General features: G+C 37.4%; 3 protein-coding genes across 7 annotated transcripts; 2 read left to right on the forward strand and 1 right to left on the reverse strand.

Annotated features, from left to right (window-relative positions):
• Positions 1-346: 346 nt before the first annotated feature.
• mrps30 (mitochondrial ribosomal protein S30) lies at positions 347-3,614 on the reverse strand. The gene is made up of 5 exons (XM_030791833.1): positions 3,014-3,614; positions 2,640-2,785; positions 2,178-2,283; positions 1,494-1,670; positions 347-726 (listed from the first exon to the last, which is right to left on the reverse strand). The coding sequence occupies exons 1-5, from the start codon at positions 3,612-3,614 to the stop codon at positions 467-469; spliced, it is 1,290 nt and encodes a 429-aa protein (XP_030647693.1). The 3' UTR covers positions 347-466.
• Positions 3,615-4,159: 545 nt separating this feature from the next.
• hint2 (histidine triad nucleotide binding protein 2) lies at positions 4,160-5,988 on the forward strand. 2 transcript variants are annotated; one of them, XM_030792025.1, is made up of 5 exons: positions 4,160-4,268; positions 4,453-4,614; positions 4,925-5,029; positions 5,177-5,249; positions 5,570-5,988. In XM_030792025.1, exons 1-5 carry the CDS (start codon positions 4,182-4,184, stop codon positions 5,659-5,661), a joined length of 519 nt encoding a protein of 172 aa, XP_030647885.1. In that variant the 5' UTR covers positions 4,160-4,181; the 3' UTR covers positions 5,662-5,988. The 2 variants fall into 2 exon arrangements, with proteins under 2 accessions (XP_030647885.1, XP_030647886.1); XM_030792026.1 differs by having other exon boundaries at positions 4,480-4,614.
• Positions 5,989-7,705: 1,717 nt separating this feature from the next.
• LOC115828111 (long-chain-fatty-acid--CoA ligase ACSBG2) lies at positions 7,706-18,935 on the forward strand. 4 transcript variants are annotated; one of them, XM_030792021.1, is made up of 15 exons: positions 7,706-7,816; positions 9,789-9,883; positions 10,048-10,316; positions 11,361-11,638; positions 12,197-12,285; positions 12,680-12,800; positions 13,412-13,492; positions 13,602-13,751; positions 14,121-14,288; positions 14,770-14,951; positions 15,590-15,823; positions 16,320-16,537; positions 16,707-16,846; positions 17,111-17,354; positions 18,093-18,935. In XM_030792021.1, exons 2-15 carry the CDS (start codon positions 9,825-9,827, stop codon positions 18,167-18,169), a joined length of 2,310 nt encoding a protein of 769 aa, XP_030647881.1. In that variant the 5' UTR covers positions 7,706-7,816; positions 9,789-9,824; the 3' UTR covers positions 18,170-18,935. The 4 variants fall into 4 exon arrangements, with proteins under 4 accessions (XP_030647881.1, XP_030647884.1, XP_030647883.1 ...); XM_030792024.1 differs by having other exon boundaries at positions 9,815-9,883; XM_030792023.1 differs by having other exon boundaries at positions 7,752-7,768.
• Positions 18,936-21,644: the final 2,709 nt, after the last annotated feature.

The raw sequence follows: 21,644 nt of genomic DNA on the forward strand, positions 1-21,644 counted from the left end.
TTTTTAAAATCTGTTTGTGTGTAACATAACTACAAGCAATAAAATGAAATAATAAAATAAAACTAAAAGGTGTGTAATAAAACTAAAAGGTGTTTATTATTATATTTTATTTTTGAAAATAAAATGTAATATCACCTTAAATAAATATCTAACAAATATCCCTTGGTGTAAATCTTGGATTGTATGTCGATGCACTTCCTAACAGCACCTCTTCAGCAAGAAACACAAATTACTAAGATTCAGAGGCTTGAGTGCTGTTTCCATGGCTACCACGTAACAAAAGCAAACAACAAGTGAGCTCAGAAGACTGTGTCATTAATTTAGTGCTTTACTGAAAGATATGACATTTTTGAAGCATATATTAGGTTTATTGACAGCTTGACACATACAATGCAGCTAAGGACAAAAAAAAGAAAAAAAAAAAGACTGTCATGATCCAGACAAATTACACTTCATGACTCTCAAATTATGGCTTATTCAAAAGAAACTGAACTAGAAGCCTCAGAACATCATCATTCAATCCAATGACATTGCTGTCTGTGATGCTCTCATACAGTCGCATGCTTTCTGTACCCCAGCACAGATTCTTCCTAGTGTTGTCAGCTTCACACTGGGAGGTCAAAGCAAGAGTGTTGAGCTGATAGCAGAAGAAGGAGAAGTACTGTCCATCAGTGATGACAGCCTGGGATACAAAAGGCCTTGTCAGATCCTCTTGACTCCAGAAACCTAGTTGTATAAATGGAAAAAGCATTTATAGTTAGTAAATAAAACATTTTACAGGTTGAGTATATGCTTGAAAAAGCAAAAATATTCAATTATATGTTGTCTACTTGCTAACCCTAGATAAATATAACTTAAAAATGCCCTGCTAGCTTTGATCAGGTTTGTCACTGCTAATAAGACTGTTAGTTCACTGTTAGTATTGTATTTGTCTACTGTTTGGACTTTTCTTTTTACATGTAATTTTAAAATGCCAGCTTTCAGTATAGTTAAAGCTATCCAGCAGATCTCTCATGGACAGTTTTCCAAGCAAAGTGAAACTGGGGTTACGACTTGGTTTGATCATGTCTCTTGAAGTTCAGAACCTACCAAACATCCAATTACTTTTTATTAAAAAGGGGCTTTCTGCATCTGAGAATGAAAAATACTCAAACACAGAAGAACACTGTCTTTTCAAAGAAATGATTAGATATGAGAACCAGTATAATTAGCCATTAACTGATAATTGGTCCGGACTACAAAGGCAGCCCATTAAAATGCCATTCAGAGTGATACAATGACTTCACAAAAACAGATGGATTACAAAACGGCAGTGCTTCGTTTGACTGTTTTCAACTTTTTTGACCTTATCAAAAGATGAAATTTACCTGAAACCATCACGCCTGGAAAAAATGGGATTAATCTCTCAACAGATATGTGCAAGTTGAAGTTTCTTTTGGGAGGATGTTAGTGTGTATAACATGAACCATTGTAAAACCTATAGTCATTCTCACCTTGATACATGGCCTGTGCTCCTGTCCATGCGAAGAGACTGGCAATGCCATTCGCTCTCAGGTACACTTCCACTTGGTCACTCAGCTTCTTTTTGCCCATTTTGTCCCGACGAAACTTGTCAGGGACAAAATGGAACTGGGTGTGACCATACTGACAAGGGTCAGCAATTTTAGCTCCTAAGAGTAAAAACAAAGGATTAAGATACCATTCAAAAGACAAAAATGTCTTTCTCTGTCCAGCAGAATCCAGAAGAGGATTTAACGCTAAATTAATTTGATTTAATTTTCCAAACTGCAATCTCTAATTCAAGAAATTCATGGCAAATTCCAATTTGTAACATAAAACACATTTAAAGAGACCCATAGGTGGTGTCTTAATTTCATTATAATAGAACTATCTTTAAACGTTGAAACAGTTTACTAGGGCTGCTCAAATATACACATACACAATGGTAAAAATAATAACATCTTAATAGTCAAAAGTTGAAACCTTACAGCAAAAATGTGATATTGTGAAGCAGTAATTAATTCAAAATGCCCAACCAGGACAATGATTTAGCATTACAAGCGGAATCGCAAAGTTTATCCCACTTAAGTGGTTTTCATTTGAACAATTTTAAATGACTTATCAAGCATCCATGGCAACTCCTGTATTAAAATCAGTCAAAGGGCACAAACACACACCTGTGAAGATGTTATTATCATACTGCCTCCTGAAAGCAGGCAGCACGTCAGGAGAATAACGGATGACCGGAACCTCTGCCGAGATTTCTGCCTCAAGAGGAACATACTACAGGACGAGATAAACCAAAGCGGAAAATATTCAAGAGAGATAACTCCGTGGATCAACTTGCAAATAATGGGTTGATAACATCTCATTTAATCGATATCGGTTAAGCTTAGCTTAAAAGACTCTTTTAGTACCTATGATCTGAGATTATTGCTGCCATATCTTAAATATTTTACGGTGACTGCAGTTCATTTTGCTGAAGGATGCAATTTATGACCATTACATACTCCACATTACACCACTAATGGGATTTACTGTTTATTTAGATGCAAGCTCTATTTTATTACTGTTGATAATTTCATGCATGCATGAGAGAAACAGCATTATAAAAAATTACATCCAGTTCATTGTTGTACCTCAGGGAGCTGGTTCAAGACCCTTATCTGGCTGTGAGGCCTGTCATCAATCTGGAATCTGACTGGCTCGACTCGCCCACTCCGGTGTCCCCTTGGAATGGTCCTCTGCCCTCTTAACCAGTAGAAGTTGACTTGAGGGTCAAAATCTGTAAAGTATTTACAATTGCAATTACGATTTAAGTCACATCAGTAGGTGAGTTAAGAAGAGAAGAATGTAGGGTGTACTAACCACATGACTGGTATATATCATTGTGCACAGGGGCATACAATGCTATGGCAATACAGTGCATGCTGGATTTTAAAATGGATATTCGAAAGGCCAGTGTTGGCTTGCATGAAAATACAGGTCCCAGAGGGTGGTCATCAGAGCTTACCTAGGCTAGACGTGCGAAGCAGGGGGTTTTGTTTGGCTAATATATTGGTGACACCTGACACTACATTTGTCAAAAACGGTGCAACAACTTGTTGCTGCTCTTTATATAAAATCGTGCGGCTTTTCTTCTTGTACCAGTGTTCTTGCAGAATCGCATTGCACACCAAAGAACGAACATCGGAGAGCGACGGGTCATCAGTGACTAGAGATGTTGACTGTTCCGCGTTCGCCGATTCTGTTTCAGCCTCAGTTGTACTAGAAAGCTTTTCTGGCAGGCCAGGAAGATATGCTGTTTTGGTGAAATGCTGGTACCACTGATCAGCATTTAAAGCAAAGGTCTGAGGATAGATCACGTATTTCTTCCGCTGCACACACGTGAGGGCTCTGATTTTATCCTCTACGCTGGCCGCCCGTAACCGGTCGAAGAATTCGACAATTCTCCTACTTTTCGCAGCGTGACTTTTGGCAGTCCTTGATGGCAGAATAGGAGGATAGACAGCGTCGGGCTGTGGTGACTCAGCGTGGACATTTCTGCTGAATCTAATAAAGGGACTTTGTGTGTAAAGAAAGCCTTGAAAGGACACCCTTGCACGGACCGCCATTGCTCCTCACATGTCCCTCGTCTTTTACGTACTGTACTATCTGACGGACTTTTCTTTTAATTATCGCCACCTATTGACTGGAAGACTCGTTACAACAAATGTGTCACATAACGGATGTAAGATACAATAGACCACGTAAAGTATAACAGCCCATTTCCTTTTAGAAACATCAGAAAAGAAATTATCGGTGAGATATGCATGGGGGTTTGTTGAAGTTGCTAATGTCGACCAAATTCGGGTGTCTTTGCTTTTCTCTTGGGTTCAAGAAAAAAAAATCAGTTCAAAGCTATTGGAATATGGGGTGGGATTCTAAGATTCACTTCGTTCATGCTTTGGGGGTTGAGTTGGGTAAGGCTCACTTACAGCCTAGGTGAATGAAATTGAGAGATACGAGTATGAGATATGGTGAAGTAGGTTACGGTCTAGACACACACGCAGTATGACGATGTTTAGGGCATGTGAACTGTAGTGCTTAACTTACTACAGTAGGTGACGCCAATAGCATCTCGTTGGTAGGTGTGGAGTATAAACAGCAAAGAAGAAGAATAAGATCCATCAATTTTTGCGATGACTTGTCGAAGTGTTTTAAGAGTAGGACACTTGATTACCCGTTTGCAAAATTGTTATCCCTTGCGTTCTGCTGTTTTTGTCAAGGTAAATAGTCGCCTTTTTAGCACTTACATATATTTCATTCCTGTAATGTAAAAGGAAAGAGGAGATCATTAATATAATGGACTCTACCCTGTCACTGAGCTAAATCTGAGGAAGCCTGTGGGTTTAGACTGCATTTCATCAAAATATTATGGTATCTGTCAAGGATTAGTTAATATAATATTAGGCTTGTGTATTTTTCTGTTTGGTTCAGAGTCTCTGCACACAAAATGACGAGGTGCGATTAGCTGCGGAGGCTAGCAAAAAATACGGAAACCCCGCACCGACTATTTTTTCTAAAGTGATTGACCGAACCATTCCCGCAGATATAATTTACGAGGATGACAAGGTAACGATTCTGAATCGCGCATATTGTTATGTACCACCAGAGAGCAAAAGCCCAGAGTTAATAAGATGACTTAAGAAAATTGAAGAGTATAACAAATAATTGGAATAGACATATCGTTAGATTCAAGAACGTGCGTGCGTCTGTGCGTGCCTCTAGAGAATAATCAACTGTTTGCGGTTATCTTATCTAGCTCTGTGCGGAAATCTCATCTTTTTATGATGTAAGGCGGCATGAATTAGGCCGTCCAACTGATTAAGGTTACCTTCAATGAGCAGTTTATTATATAAGGTCTCTCTCTTTTGATCCTCAGTGTTTAGCATTTAGGGACATCAGTCCACAAGCTCCTGTGCACTTTTTGGTCATTCCAAAGACTCCAATTCCAAGAATCAGTGAAGCCCATGACGAAGATGCACCGGTCTGTATATCATTCCAACATGTACATGTACAGATCTATATGTCCACCCATCCAGCTAGCCCAACACATAATGGTTTGACCTATACTGTAGCCATTAAACCTTAATTAGTCACATATAAATATTAAAGAGCCCTATTGTTCATGCAGCTCTTGGGTCATCTCTTGGTGGTTGCAAAAAATGTGGCGAAAACAGAAGGCCTGAGTGAAGGGTACAGAGTTGGTAAGTCAAAACAACACAACTGTTATATGAACATTATTGTATACAGTGCTGTTGTTTGGCTCCGCACTGTTTCAAGGTTAGGACAAACCAGCTTCTTAGAATGTGCTTAGTGGTACTTCATAACCAATAGTGTTGTAGCATAAATGTTTTGTAAACAAAGATATGACCTGAATACTTTGTCCCCTCCTGTCTCCCACAAAAGAACACAGCTGTCAACCATAAATTAACCTGGAGAAGTCCAGTACTTTATATACCGTATTGCAAGTGATTCATTTTACTGTGCAGACTATGCTATGTTCTTTCTCTATCGTTGTTTTCAGTTATCAATGATGGTAAGAATGGGGCGCAGTCTGTGTACCACCTGCACATCCATGTTCTGGGAGGTCGACAGATGAGATGGCCCCCAGGATAGATACAAATCGTCTGATGACAAAACCGAGAGATGTTCAGCTTCTTGATTGGTAATTGTTGCTAAGGAGTGGTGACACTATTGTGATTTTATTGTATGTGTCCTCTCTTATGGTTTGTACATTATGGGAGAATGCAGAACAAAGGTGACAGTTGAAAGCTGACACGTTGTAATCCCCTATTACATGCAACACAGAGGCAGAGATATGTACATTGGAAATATGTTAATGCACTTTCCCTGGTTTTCGATTACAGTGTTGTGCTAGAGACACTAACAGCTAAATGTAATGCGGTGTGAGTGTAACAAATAAAGCTTTAATTATTTTTTGAACAAACCAAAATAAAACTTTGACTATTTTGTAAACTGCACAGAAACAAACCTTTAGAACTTGTGATCTGTGAATTTACTACAAATGTAGAGTTAAAATGATTTTCTAGTTTTGCTTTATATTAGAGTATGAATTTAAATGTGCTTTTTTCTATGTGCTGTTAAAGTGGAATAATATGTGCCTTTGTTTGTCAACATAGCTGTTATGGTTTCCAGTTACTGGGTTAATGTGCGTCTGTTATCACCAAAGGAGCATAAAACAACAGTATACTGCAGGTTTTATACTTTGATATGGGTACATTGTGTGTAGTGTAGATACCCTGGCACTTATATAATAATAAGTGATCAACTATTCTAACTGACATACCAGAGAAAATGTTTAGTGTTCATTCAAGTCATTTTTAATGTATTCATTCACTTATTTAGCATACCTCAGCCACATCTTTGTGTTTTAAACAGGCTCCATGTATGTTTTGTAGTTTTCACTTTGAATTACATTTTCAAGTGTGGCTTCTCATTTTGAATACAGTTCAGTGTATAAATACATACGTCCAAAGTAGCTTAATTAGTCTCCAGTAACATTAAAACTCTATAGTCACATTCTGTCTGCTCAGTGGTTTATCAAAGCTCTGCTATGACGAACCACATGAAACAAGTAATCTATTAATTAATGAGAATTCAGAGATTAGCTTAGCTGTTCTGCTTAGTAATGAGGGATTCGAGAGCTCGAAGATGAAAATATAGGCATTAAAATCGTTCAGAGATAGAGACACTGAGAAAGTAAAGCTCAGGAGTTCAAATAGCAAGTAGCGAGACTGGTGGTATGATTCAATGACCTTGGTGGTGTAGCTACAGGTTACTCTGTGTCACGCTAGGGTGTTTCTAGTTAACGGACTTTCATCAGTGTTTGTTAAAACACCAGGTGCTGGTATCAGCTTACATCACAATTCCACAACAGAGAAAAAATTATATCGGGCATGTGGAAAATCTACGATTGCTTATAATTTACCTGATATGTACAAATGAATTAGACTACATTTGTAGTCTAATACACTACGTAATACATATAACAGAGCAGAACTATATCGAGGAGTGTTTCAACACGGTTTATCTTTACATTAGTCATTATCGATTTGCAGCTATTGCACAACTTTACGATGGACATAATCTAATGTAAGGAACTATTTAAAGATTATCTATCATTGTGAAATTGACGGCCGTATTGAAAAATAAGATGTTTCGACTTCAAATGATTCTTGTCATCTCCTTTTAGCCCACCAGCAGGGACAGTTGCTAACAACTAACACAAGGCACGTAGGAGCGTAAAAGTCCAGATCAGGAAATACCCCTCTGCAAATACATGCAAATATAATTTTGCATTACTCGCCCCAAATAAAGGACGCATATATCCAGGGTTTATTCTCCAAAAGAGTTTACTGCATATGTTACTATTATCATATTTTCCTTCGGCACAGGGAATAACATTTATATACACAATTTCAGATCATGTAGACGGCCAGCCTTATAAATCATTTTCAGCTATTTCTGTTATAACGACGTTTCGTGTAGAGTCGTGGGTAACTGCTCGGAAGTGCGATGGTCGATTTTTAACTTTTCCCAGTTATAGCTTACGTGGACACAGACCACACCGCCCCTAACTGAACTGCCCGCTTCTCATGTACAATGCACAAACGTATCACCTTTGACAATCACGTGTTGTAGGGCAAGGATTCACCTTGTGGGTCCACTCTGCGTTTGAAGTGAACTTGTTAGAGTTTCTCTGGTAAGTGTTCTCTGCGACTCTTCTGGCCCTTCATCACGTTTCATTAAGGTATGTCCATCTTCAGTACATCCACTCAAGGTATATATTATTTAAGGTGTAAACTGCATTGAATGAGGAGCACATATGTTTATTCGTTGTCAGCCTCTTTATTTTTCATATTGGCAAAAGATATTGATCTCAGGTGCGCCTGGGGGGTCAGTCGAATGAACTGTGCTTACTATATATAAAGCCTTAGTGCACTCATGACACCGTATCATCATACATTTAGTTTCAGAACGAGGAGTTTCAAAACGAGGAGCTGTTGAAAAAATGACTGGGTTTCAGATTGTAAACACCATAAATGATACATTTTTCAATCTCACTTCTGTCATGTCATAAATGCTACAAAAATAACATTCCAAGAGTTAGTTTGAATAGTTTATTATTGGAAATAGATTGCTTCAGTAAATGACTTAACTTTTCACCTATATTCAACATCAGGTGGTCTGTGGCTATTTCCAACCACAGCAAATAACTGTGTCACTGACGTTTAGTTATTATTAGGGTGTCACTATAGCTACACAGTAATATCACTATGGTTGCTGACCATGGAGAGGTCATTACACAGACACAAATTATTCTTCCTCTGGTCAAAGAATGTCACTGCAATGTTTTGTGTGTATGTAAAGAAAGACTTTATGTTTTGACTGATTAATCTGTGTTTTTATATGGCCATCTGCTCATGAAATGCTTTAATTTACAAAGTAATGACCATTAAGAAATATTTCAGGCTTGAAACACATTTGTGACTGCAAATGTGGATTTATTTTATTTTATTTTATTTCATTGTCTGCTTCTAATTACACAGAAGTCTGTTATTCTTTACTCAGACATGTGTTCCAGGCTCAGAGGATGGGCAGCTTCGTTTACATAATTCTGGACAAAAGTTCATTTTCGTACAAATGATAGTGCCTCTTTATGTCGTAAAAGATATGAACTTTGTCCTTGTGCTGTCTCAGCTGTAGTATGGCCATTGCAATGTCTGCATTTCATTATTCATTTTATGCATTACTGCCAAGACTCTCATATCACATTTTAAAGCATTGCATATATTTTTAGTGTAAGGTGTCATGAGCTCATCAGGAATTTTTCATGGTTCTGGTATAAAAATGTAAAATGAAAAGTATTTGAAGTCTAATCACTTACAGTCAGACAATTAGCCAAATATTTTAAGTATTACAATACCTTGATATATAAGACTGATTTCTCAGGTATGGATTTAAATAAGAAACCCAATTCAGACTCAGGTCACATCTCATATGTCCCCTAAGGTTTTAAGTATCTTGAAGTTAGTATTGACAAGTATTGTTAAGTGCTGCCATAAAATACCTCTAGATGTCATCATTGTTCAGTATTGTTTTTATACTAATAACTCTGCAACTGAACTTATCTTAATATGACCAATAACTAGAAATAAATGGCAATAAGCTGTTATTGGTAACATCTTCGATTAGTTTTTCTTTGGTTATCTATAGATCCTTCTCAATGATTCAACACGTAATGGCTGAACAAGTCGTCAACAGCCGACTAAAGTGACAGGTTAGAGGTTTGGCGATACTTATTCCCACTCTGCCAGCTGACACTATAGCCCTACTTTCATCATTTGACTACCCAGGGTGATTGGCATAACCTTTGTGAATTCTAGAGTGTTGCAATTGATGTCTGAGCTAATATAAGGGTACAGCATATCAGTATTTCTGTCACAGACGGTGGATCAAGCGTCAAACGTGTTTAGAGGGTGTCAAGTAGAGCTTTCAAACGTTCTTTTGCCTTGTTAAGGAGTAAACAGAAAACATTTGGGACTTTTAAGGAGTTAACAGAACAGTTAACAGTTAAGGAGTGAACAGAAAACATTTTGGGAATTTTAAACTCTTTTGATAATGTTGTTTTGCCACATCTGACTTGTATTCTTATTTCTTTTTAACTGGGATCCTTCATGGTTTTTGCCTAAAACTGAATCTCTGCTTCTTTTTGTATAAAGTAAATTCTGCTTCTGTATTGCCCAAGGAACGGCATAATGTCTGTGAGTGATTTGGGGCAAAGAAAAGATACAAATGCAGTTCATGATGCTGAAGGGTAAGTATACTTTACTAAATCTAATATAATCCTATATTTATCATCAGGTATATGTGTTTGGATTATTGAACTATTAGAAATTATTACATGCTGCACCTGAATCCTGATGTGTCATCTATAGTTTTTTTTTTTTAGAAAATTCCTTTCCATTTCTCTTATCCTAGTTCTGTAAATGTTGCTTCCACCGTGAAAGATGCTCCAGTGCACCTTGAAAAACACAATCCATCAGCACTCCAAAACTCCAGCATACAACAAAATGGTCATTGTTTAAATGTTGATAGCAATGGTGAAACAGAAAACATTCTGAATGGAGGAGACAGGGGAGAAAGGCACATGAAAAAACCAATTAAAACAGCAGCATCTGAGACTCCCACACTTGTGCCAGAAAGAACACCGGAGCCAAAGGATCCCCCTGCATCAGCAATCAGAAAAGGTAATGCAGATATATTTCACCTGTCATTTTTCAAATGAAATCCAGTTGACATCCGACAGACAGGCAGGTTTCAAAAAACATTTGAGCACAAAAATGTACTTCATAAACTTCACTTTGCAACTTCTTATGGTAATCTGTCATAGAATTCATGTAACGTATCGTCTAATTTCTTTGTCATACTTCTTATATCCCTCTGTTTCCAAGTATGGCACTACAATTTGGAAGCATTTCAAATATTATTTTTATGACTCATGTTTAACAAAAAATATTTGTTTTAAAACATTTTCTGTAGATCTGTAGTACTTTGATCAAATTCACCTCTGTTTACTTAAGAAACCCTTTAGTGGATGAGGAAATATACATTGTTTTGAAGTGGAAGTTTAATTCTTTATTTATTTTTATACATTCTTTTTTATTCTTTATAATTAGAGATATTTGCTTATGTGATCAGATGAAAAAAAGTTTAGACAACCAAAATTCATGCAGAGGGAGGGGGAGTGAGAGAGAGAGAGAGAGAGAGAGAGAGAGTGAGACATTAAATACTTTATAACAGGTGAATACAGGTGATTCTGAAAAACAGTTAATGCAGTTAATAATGATACATTATTCATTTTTGAAATATTTGAATGTAGTCAGTGCTTATTTACACAAGGAAATAACTACAAGGAAGTGAATCTACTCTGCCCCTGGCATTCACACATGTTCCTGAACCAGTTTTGGAGACAGATACCTAACTTGTGGGAGTAAACATTCCACAGGTCACGGTAACCTGAGACAAAACCTTTTGAGTATTTAAGCTACTGATTCTTTGCTGCTAGTGTGAGATGGTAGAGTGAGATTCAGAGAGAGAGAGATAACATGAGAGACAGGTGGAATCAAGGACAAGCTGATCGTCTGCTTTAGGACTGTTAAAACTGTTATTATTATTGTTTTTTGTTTTTGTTTTTTTTGTCGATTACTTTGCGTGTTGTCACAGTTTGACTACCTTTATTTCGCTGTCAGTAATGGCATGTGCATGCTGTCCGTGTTGCCCTGGTCTTCCAGATGATGAAACACTTCGGCTGGAAGCTGCCTCGGAAGCTGTCCTTGCACCAGCTGAACATCTGTGGTGCACAGCCAGAGACAAAGCTGTCAAGTTAAGGATATCTGAGTCAGGTCCTGGTTCTGAACCCCCAATAACCATTCACCAGATGTTCCAGCAGACTGTAGACAAATTTGGGGACCACCCTGCCCTGCGTTGGAAGATAAATGGCTCCTGGACAGCTCTGACTTATAGAGAATATTATCAGCAATGCAGGGCTGCTGCAAAGAGCTTTCTCAAGGTTGGATACTTTACCATTAAGCTCTTTTCTTTTGTCATGTTTGGAATTCACTTTTGGAATCCATAGTCATTAAGAAGACACTCCCATACTATTTGTAGTGCAGTTGCAGCAATGTATATCCTGTAAGATGGCGATTTTTTTAGTTACTGTTAATGTATGATTTATAGTTATGTTGCTAATCGCTTATGGACTAGCAAGACTTCAGCTCTTTTACTGCAGTTTTAATGAGCATGCTTGGAGTTAAATAGTGTGGTTTAAGTTGCATTTTGAAATTTCCTAGAAGGAATGAGAATTCCATAACCACCTCCCCCCCCCCTTTTTGATTTAGCCGGGACTGTCACATTACATACGGACTAATGGAGCCGTCATGTTACATAGGAGCTAATGGTGCTTGGCCCTTGATGTGTTGAATTCACAGCTTAAGTTACATCTCTAGTTGCATGTTCATGCCATGGTACTAGGGGGATGTTTCCAAACTGTGATGTAGGTCATAAGTAAGTGAATCCAATGTGTCCAAACTCATCTATTATGTATTATTTTCCTCTCTTTTTACACAAGTTGGGGTTAGAGCGTTTCCATGGTGTTGGGATTCTTGGCTTTAATTCTCCAGAGTGGTTCATTGCAGATATTGGATGCATCATGGCAGGGTAATGCCTTTACTTGTAACTTTGACCTGTACACTTGGAGCAAAATTTAACTAGAGTGAGGTATCATTGAAACAATGAAATGTAATGTGGCCTTTTACTGCAAAATGAAAAAATGGTGCCAGAACCCTTTTCTCAGCAAATCAACTAATTAAAAATTTTGCTTATTTGTCTTCATAACGGCAGGTTTTCTGCCATGGTTTTTGACTGAATGAAGGGCCCCTGTGATGGTTTGCTTGAATATGAACCATAGCCCCTTGAAAAAATCACGACTAGCAAAAAAAAAGTCAAAAGGCTAACAGGCAAATGTGCAAAAGTCATATATTACTATGTCTTAAAGTAAAAGCTGTTTGATATAGTAGGTGACAAGAGGAATCTTGTATTCTGTATTCTTCAGTGGCCTGGCGACTGGAATCTATACCACCAACTCCCCAGAAGCATGCCAGTATGTGGCAGAGAACTGTGAAGCTAATGTTCTAGTGGTGGAAAATAACAAACAACTGATCAAGATTCTACAGGTGAGTGATATATATATATATATATATATATATATTGTTCTACACAGTTATGCAGATTTGCAGTTTGAATTTCTGGGATAAAATTTACTAGATTTTGTTTAATTCTACTTACACCTACAGGGTTTCAGTTACTTGCAAGAGGGTGTTGATTTGTAGGGCTTTTAATTTCCATTTAATTTCACTTCCATAATTCCCATTTATAATCCGTACTCACCAGTATTACCTCAAATAATCAGCTCAACATGGATTAATTTTCTGAACTTAATCTTAATCTAAAACTTTTCTGAATTTTAACCAAGATATTGTAAGGAAAATACAAAATATTTTAAGGGTTTTACAGGTCTTACACAGGCTCAGTGTGAACAGATTTCACATAACAACCAAGCAAATGTAAGAAATCTGAGATTCGCTCTGCCTTGTAGTCCTAGGAATTTCCATCCTTTAGTTTGAAAGCTACCTATGTCATTTATCATTTTAGATTTGACATTGGCATTTATTCTCAAACAAGAAAAAATGTACAGTGCTCTAACACTAGGACCCTATGACTAGGACCCTATGACTTGTGTGTTCTGCCACAATATGCTTAAATTAATTTTCCTTGTCTGAACTAGATTAAAGACCAGTTACCCCTTTTGAAGGCCATCGTTCAATACAAGGGTGACCTTGATCAAAAGTTGCCTGATGTGTATACGGTAAGCTTGGGGAAACTTGTTCTCTGATTATCCGAAACTGTATGTGTAAAACTGAACCACAGATATAGTTTCTAACAGCTTTGTGTTTTTTCAATCCTGTTTCTCTCAGTGGAAAGAATTTATGCAGCTTGGAGTGGATATACCTGACTCAGACTTGGATGCACTGATTAACAGTCAGAGAGCAAACGAGTGTTGCACTCTTATTTATACCTCGGGGACCACAGGGAATCCCAAAGGGGTCATGCTGAGTCATGATAATGTAAGTGCAGCCTCCAACGTGTGACTAACATCTCAGCGCACATCAAAAGTCATATTTTGAGATATCATTAAAATTCAGCTGGAGTTTAGTTTAAGTGTAGTTTGGTCATATGATAACATTTTCTGATTTTGAAAATGTTATTTATTTATTTTATTTTTTTTAAAGATTTTTCATACAGTTCTTACATTTTACGTTATTGTAGTTTGTTGCCTAAACTAACTAAATATATAGTGATGGGGAATAGTCTAACTTTGAACTTTCACAATACTAGTCTCAAGATTTGTGCCTGAGGTATCTGCAGTATCAGAGTTATGCGGAAGACAGTACTCTGTTATGCCAGAATGTATATTTTGGAAACTTCCTCTCCAGATAACCTGGATAGCCAACGCAGCTGGTACATTGACGAAGTTAAAGATGGCAGACGAAGCAATTGTAAGCTACTTGCCCCTCAGTCACGTGGCAGCTCAAGTCAACGACATGTGGATTTGTATGAAGTTTGCTGGGACAACAAATTTTGCAGAACCAGATGCTCTAAAGGTGAAAAATTGTTTTGTCACTTGACTTTCAGAGTAGTGCTTACATTTCTTGTAAAATCTGTGAACCAGTTGAAATATGCAGGATTTGTCCTCTGAGGTTTACTGAAGGTATCTACTGGCCAATGAATTTTATCAGTCCATTTTAAGTAACATCTTATCACAGATCCTTTATTATTAATCTATAAAACAAACCTCTATGACAATATATTCCTCAGTCAGAAACAATAGTAAGGCCAGAATCTGCTTGCTACCAACTAATTTGCTGAAGCTTAATCATATTATTTATATGCAAGGAAAACAGCACAGAATTATGTTTATTTTAAATGATTTAGGTACTAGATAAGACCCTTTGACAGAAAAGGTAGAAAAATGTACTCATTAACCATGCTCTATATAATTTTTGACTCACTTTAACTGAACTGTACTGAAGTATTTCGTTGGGAGTTTTGCAGTTTTGGCATAAATCTCTGCTATGTCTCTAGGGGTCTTTAGCTAACACCTTGCGTGAAGTCCGACCCACAAGCTTTCTTGGAGTCCCGCGAGTGTGGGAGAAAATGCAGGAGGCAATGAAGGCCATTGGAGCAAAGTCATCTGGTATGAAGAAGAGAGTGGCAGACTGGGCTAAAGGCATTGGACTTCAGGCTAGTTACAGTGCCATGAATGGGTAAGCAAGATTCTCTTCAGGCTGTTAATTTCTTCCCTGTGTATTTTTTTTACCTTGTTATTGCAAAGTTGTCCTTAATTTTCTGACTACACACTAACTGATTGCTTCTTTGGTTTATTAACTGAATCATTTATTTGTGATTTGGTTTGAAGATTGACTGGTTGATTGAATTCAGCTGTGAATATGAAAATGAACGAATGGTGAATGAACTAATTTGCTAGAGAGAGAAGGAGAGAGAGAGAGGAGGGGTTGAGGTAATAAGACAGACAGTGAATGAATAACTGACTGAATGAATGCAATCCTGACCTTACCAAACCAATAAAAGCATAAAAGGAATGCCTGTTCAGGGGCATTGAAATCAAATGTCATCTGTAATCTGCTTTGCTACAATACAAATTATTACTATGAATGAAAAGGAACTGAATTTTAGGTTTGGTATAGAGCTAAAACACAGGGAGACACCCTTGAAATCAAACATGCTTGAACTGATATGAAATTTAACTGATTTAAAAAAATGAATTGATAAAGCCAATATTGGCCAAGCTCTACCTTCCTTTTGTTCTAAAGCAGTTTCTTGGTGTGCAGCTGTTGAGAAAATGAAATTAGTCATTTGAATCTATCTTCATTTTGGCCTCTAGCACCCATGCAGTGCCTTGGGGCTTCATGTTGGCTAATAGCCTGGTTTTCAAGAAAGTCCGTGAGGCTCTGGGCTTGGACCGCTGCAAGGCCTGTTACACAGGTGCTGCTCCTGTCACCAAGGATACACTGGAGTATTTTATGAGTCTCTACATCCCTGTGTATGAGCTATATGGAATGAGTGAGAGCACTGGACCCCATACTATCTCCTGGGCAGAAGCCTACCACATCATGAGGTAATCTACCACAAAAGCCTGCTAAAGTAACTTTATTAGGCCTTTAGAACAGCCTACCTGAAAGGAATGTACTGTTCGCCTTAAGATGTGTGTGTTTTATATAACAGTATAATAGCAATGGACATTCCATAGTAAAGACACGTATATACGAAACAAGATCCATTCTCCAGTTACTAGCAGGTGGTGAAAACTCAGAAAAACTACACGATAGAAATCGATTCATTTATTATAAAAACACTGACCTTTTGTTTTACACTTGAAAGGAAAATACAGCTTGCAATATAGAGAGCACTGGAGGTTTTATATAAACCATCAGGATGACACCCACGATACATTATGAAAATGAGCAAATATGACATGACAAATGTGTAATGTGACATGTAAACCAACAAATATTGGTTCAAAATGATTGAAGCCGTATGGAAATGCAATCTAAAATAAACATTTGTTATATGCTGATAGTTACTTCACCAATCCCTTTCCTACCCTCACACAGCTGTGGTAAGGTGGTACCTGGCTGCAAAACAAAGTTGGACAAGCCAGACCAAGATGGAAACGGGGAAATCTGTTTCTGGGGTCGTCATGTCTTCATGGGGTACCTCAACATGCCTGAAAAAACCAAGGAGGCTTTGGATGAAGAAGGTTGGCTACACTCTGGTGATTTGGGCAAACATGACGAAAATGACTTCCTTTACATAACAGGGCGGATAAAAGGTGAGAATCCCACAAATTAAATGTTATTAGTTTTGCAGCGAAGAGAAACGCTTTGGTTGAACCATTACGTTCTGTTTGGCACTGTTCAAACAGTTTGTGGATATTTCACAGAATATTTTACGTGGTGATATATTGTCATAACAATACTTCTTTTTTTTTTTTTGAAAAGAGCTTATTATTACAGCGGGAGGGGAGAACATTCCTCCAGTACCTATTGAAGATGCGGTAAAAGAGGAAGTGTCTATCATCAGCAATGCTATGCTGGTTGGAGACAAGAGGAAATTCCTCTCAATGCTTCTCACACTGAAAGTAAGACAACATCTGTGCATCAGTATGAAGTCTAAATATATGTGAGCTAAATGTGTCTAGACATATTAGATAGCAGGAAAACTGGTTTATCCTTTTTCCTCTAGCTAAAATAAACACATCTTGGTCAATATACTTCAGTGGATGATTTCCTTAATTGCTGTGTCATCCAAAACAAGGCACTTAGTGTATTAGTATCACTTTTACCTAAAATGTTTATTTGAATAGCAGTGAAAAGAATAACAAGAGAATCTTTGTCGTTTTTAGTGCAATGTTGATGAGAATGGGGAACCAACTGATGAGCTAACTCCACTAGCAGCTGAGTTCTGCAAACAGCATGGTGTCAATGCCAGCAAAGTCTCAGAGATTGTTAACACTAAAGACACAGTCATTTATAAAGTCATCCAGGAAGGCATAGACAGAGTCAATACCAAGGCCACATCCAATGCTCAGAGGGTCCAAAAGTGGACCATCTTGCCACGAGACTTCTCCATTTCTGGGGGAGAGCTTGGTGAGTTGAAAGATTTACAGTCTATTTTTTTTTTCAAGCCAAGTTTTACAGAACTGAATTTTGAAAGCTGAATTAAGTATAAACTTAAATAAATGAATAAAAATAATTGCTAAGTTATTTATACTGGACTGTATTAAAATAGTTTTTAAATTAAAATACTAAACAGAAAATATTGAACTGTTCAAGTGACTGAATGCCAGAGGGCATTCAGAACTTTAAAATCATTGTCATGGTTGGGTATTTTCAAGTAGCTGGAGTTATCTAATGCATTCTCTGCCAGTTTGGCTAGTTTCGTTATAGTGACCTACGTACATTCGCCTAATATGGGTGTACTGTGTAACAGGGTGTACTTAAACTAAAGTCACAATGCACTCTACATTTGTATTTAACATATGGGATATGAAATTACACTGTTGATAAAGACACCTCATAAAATTGTGAGTTTTTTAAAAAAAATTGGATTAATTGGATTAACTACAGAAAACATACAAAAGAATGAGCATGTCATTGACTGTGTTGTGGTATGCAGGTCATCACAACATTTCCCAGAAAAGAATATCTTGCTGAAAATCTGGAGATGGGGGAGATTTTTTTTTTTAGACATTTTAAAATGTTCAATGGCATGCTTTGACCTTGCATGACTACTTATCTGGCCACCTAGTCAAGAATGTAGGTTACAGATGTGAAATAGTACAAAATGTTGAGATGTTTTGTTCCTTGTCACAATTTTCCTCTAAGGTCCAACTATGAAGCTCAAGAGGCCGGTGGTTGCAAAGATGTACAAAGAAGAAATCGACAAGTTTTACACAGAATAATCTCAAGGACCTCTTAACAAACTAATAACTAGACTTATTCAAACTGATGAGGTTGAATGCTTTTTTTTTTTTTAAATTCAGCTCCTCTGGTTTGATTCCTAAATGATGTTTTTGCTAACTCCACCATAACCCACAGTCATGATGGAAAATGCTTGATTGAAATGTAACTACCTATTGCTCTATATTTAAGTGGTTAGCATGTACATAGCTCTAGACAGTGTCTGATAGCTGCAGTCTGTGTACATAATAAACCCAAACATCACCAAATACACCCCTTAAAGCTATTTGAACTTCCTCCCTTTTGAGCTACTTTGCACAGAGATTAGAAATTAACTATAGTATTAATGTGTATATTTTGCTAATCCCTTAGTGCTGTTGCTTGATTAATCTCTAAACTGCTTTTACCTATAGACTTAGATGCATCTGTCTTCTCTCACTGTAAAAGTCTGTGCCATGTATTCAACCAATGTACTAAATGAGGATTATTCTCATGTACAATATTTACATAAAAAAGTTTCTGTGCGGATCTTACGCTAATACACTATTCATTCAGAGTAGAGAGCTTGTACGAACGCTACACCAAGAAAGAACTATCAGACAAAATTGATGAACAGAATATGTTGTATGATTATGCTGTACAAGGGATAAAAACCATATTTAATGAAACAGAACAGTATGTGCAGGTGAACATGAAATCCATAAAAAAAAGTGCGTTCTGTATTTGTATCATGCATATTTATGAATAAACGGAGGCCTTTATTTCAGACCCCTTGGACCTGGTTTAATGATCAAATGCTTGTGATTCTGAGATGGAATAAATAATTCATTAACAAACACAGACAAACAGACATCTTATAATAATAATGATTTTGGATTAATACTGGCTGTAAAACACTGTACTGTCTTGCTAAAGAAGCAGAGATGGGGAGAGTAGGAAAAAATTGCTCTCACTATGTAAGCCGCTTATCCTAATTAGGGGTTGCGGGAGCCTATCCTAGCGCTCATTGAGGAAAAAGGTGGGGAAACACGCTGGACAGGTCGCCAATCCATCGCAGGGCAGACACACAGACGAACACATTCACGCACTCACCCACACCTAAAGTTGGCAACACCTTGTCTTTCAGTGATTTTCTCTGTAACTTTACATTTATTTTAAAAAGCTATGTATGTGTGCAGGGTTGTATAAGAATCCCGAGCCCCAATGCTTCATTACCAAGGGGTAACAACCTTTTTTGAGTTTATTTCACAACATAAAGCAACCAATGAGAAGGTGTCCCCGCTGTTGATTATTTGAGGATGTTGGAATATGAAATGGAGAATGTTGCTACTACGCCGTCATAAGAGAGACAGACCAGAGCATGCAAGTAGAGAGCTTACTGAAAGTTTGGTGCAACGCCCGAAATCTCTTCTCCGTTGCTGAAACGAGCGCTGTAGCAACACTCTTCTGTGTTTCATGAAGCTCAGTTAGATGCTAGCTCCCTCCATGATCTCTAGCTCATAATGCTACTATGTTAACAATGTGTGTAAGTACTGTATATTAGGCATGGTAAGATTCACCGATTCGCATCGGTTATTACTTTAAAGATGCGACTACATCGATACGCGGACCCTTGGATCGATCTAAATGTACGATGAACCGGTCGATGGCCCGATTTTAAAATTATGAATCGGTTTACAGCTTTGCTGCTTTAGTATAACGTTACAAGTCATATTACTTTCAAAGTAATAATGACCGCCTCGCATTCGCTAATAAACCCTCACAGCGTCTCGCGTTGACCTTTTACCTTTTAGGAGAGTAACATTATATCGTTGCTTGCCAAGTACAAACAAGAGCAACATGTCCGACAACGCCGACACGGTTTTCAGTGCACCATCAAATCTAAAATCGAAAGTTTAGAAAACATTTGGATTTTACAAGAAGGAGGGAAAATTGTACAAACTGGCCATTTGTAAGGTCTGTTTGTTCATATAGTAAGTCTTTTTTGTCTAACTGTGTCTACTGGAAAAGTAATAAACACATGTACTTCTGAAATAATACACTTGTCTTCCATTTTCCCCGTGCCATAAAGTAACAAAATACTTGGGATTCCCTGGTGTTTTATGAAATAGATCTATTTGAAGGTAAGCAATCCCACTTTTATAGAACTGCCTTATTTTAATTTATCATGGAAAATGAGTGTCTACGTTAAACAAATGTTAAGAACCGCATCAGATTGCATATGGCATCGAACCGAATCCTTCCGTAATAAAAATGGATCGTCCCTGAATCGTATCTTAGTATCTTGATACGCATCGGATCGTCTTATAAGGGAGAGATGCACAATCCTACTGTATACCAGTTGAGGGGTGTGGTGTATTTAAAACAGCGAGTCAAACATAGTCCTATAAACGTGTAAAAGCAGTCGACGTCGTAGCTGTGCGCGTGTGAATAAAAATAATTTAATAAATTAAATAAAAGTAGCGAGAAGTGTGTAGTCTAATGTAACCAGTATAAGTACATTTTTAGATCGTAAATGTACTCGAGTAAGAGTATTGTGCATTAAAACTACTCCTATGAATACAAATTATTGGAAAAAGCTACTTAAGTAGCCTTGTAACGTAGTAAACGTAACGTGTTACAACCTACCTCTGTAAACAAGTGCTTATAATAGCATGGGTTTAAGTCCTTGGAGGAAATAGTTAATATGTGCGTGTATATTCAGACACAAGGGCAAAACATCCATGTCCATGATGTAGCTGAAGTGAGGAGGAAATTGTGGGAAGAATGACCCCTGTGTTGGGAGGGTCTTTTGTTGTTTACAATTAAACAACAGTTGCAGCACATGCTCCCATTACTCTGAGTCAACATAGTTAAACCAGTTTGGGTTACATTCTTGTAACTGAAGTGTCTATGCCTGCCTGTTGAGCCAGTTTTAAAGCAGACCAAGAATAAAAAAAAAGCATTAGCAAAGGAAACATTACCCCTCTAGCAAGGTTCCTCTTTTCTTCTCCTTTCAGGAACAACTGAGTCAGGAACAGACTGTTTTTGCTTTTCATGTTAAATTCACATAAAAGAATTCAACACCTTGTTACAGTGAATAAAAAGATTTATGCTAACACAGGACTGTTTAAATTACAGTTTATTACAACTGCTTATCGTGCTTAATTAAGCACGATTTTGAAAACAGGGCTTATTTTGTCAAAAGACTACACACAGTTCACATAACCACACACACAAGTAGCAGAACACCCTAGATCTTTTGCAAAATGAAATACTTCATTTAAAACTATACAATAGTTTATAGAAACCCAATTCTGTCACTATATCGCACCCACACGGTTCATATGATCTGATTCTGTTTGAACCAGTTACACACTGCTGTGCCCATCTAAAACACTTTTAACATTTCTACTTTTCTAATGATATATTCTGGGTATGATTTTTTCAGAGATATTGTTAGAGTAGAACACATGAACATATTGACCAAATACAACA

The sequence above is a fragment of the Chanos chanos genome, chromosome 14 (genome assembly GCF_902362185.1).
Source record: "Chanos chanos chromosome 14, fChaCha1.1, whole genome shotgun sequence".
NCBI classification, from domain to species: Eukaryota; Metazoa; Chordata; class Actinopteri; order Gonorynchiformes; family Chanidae; genus Chanos; species Chanos chanos.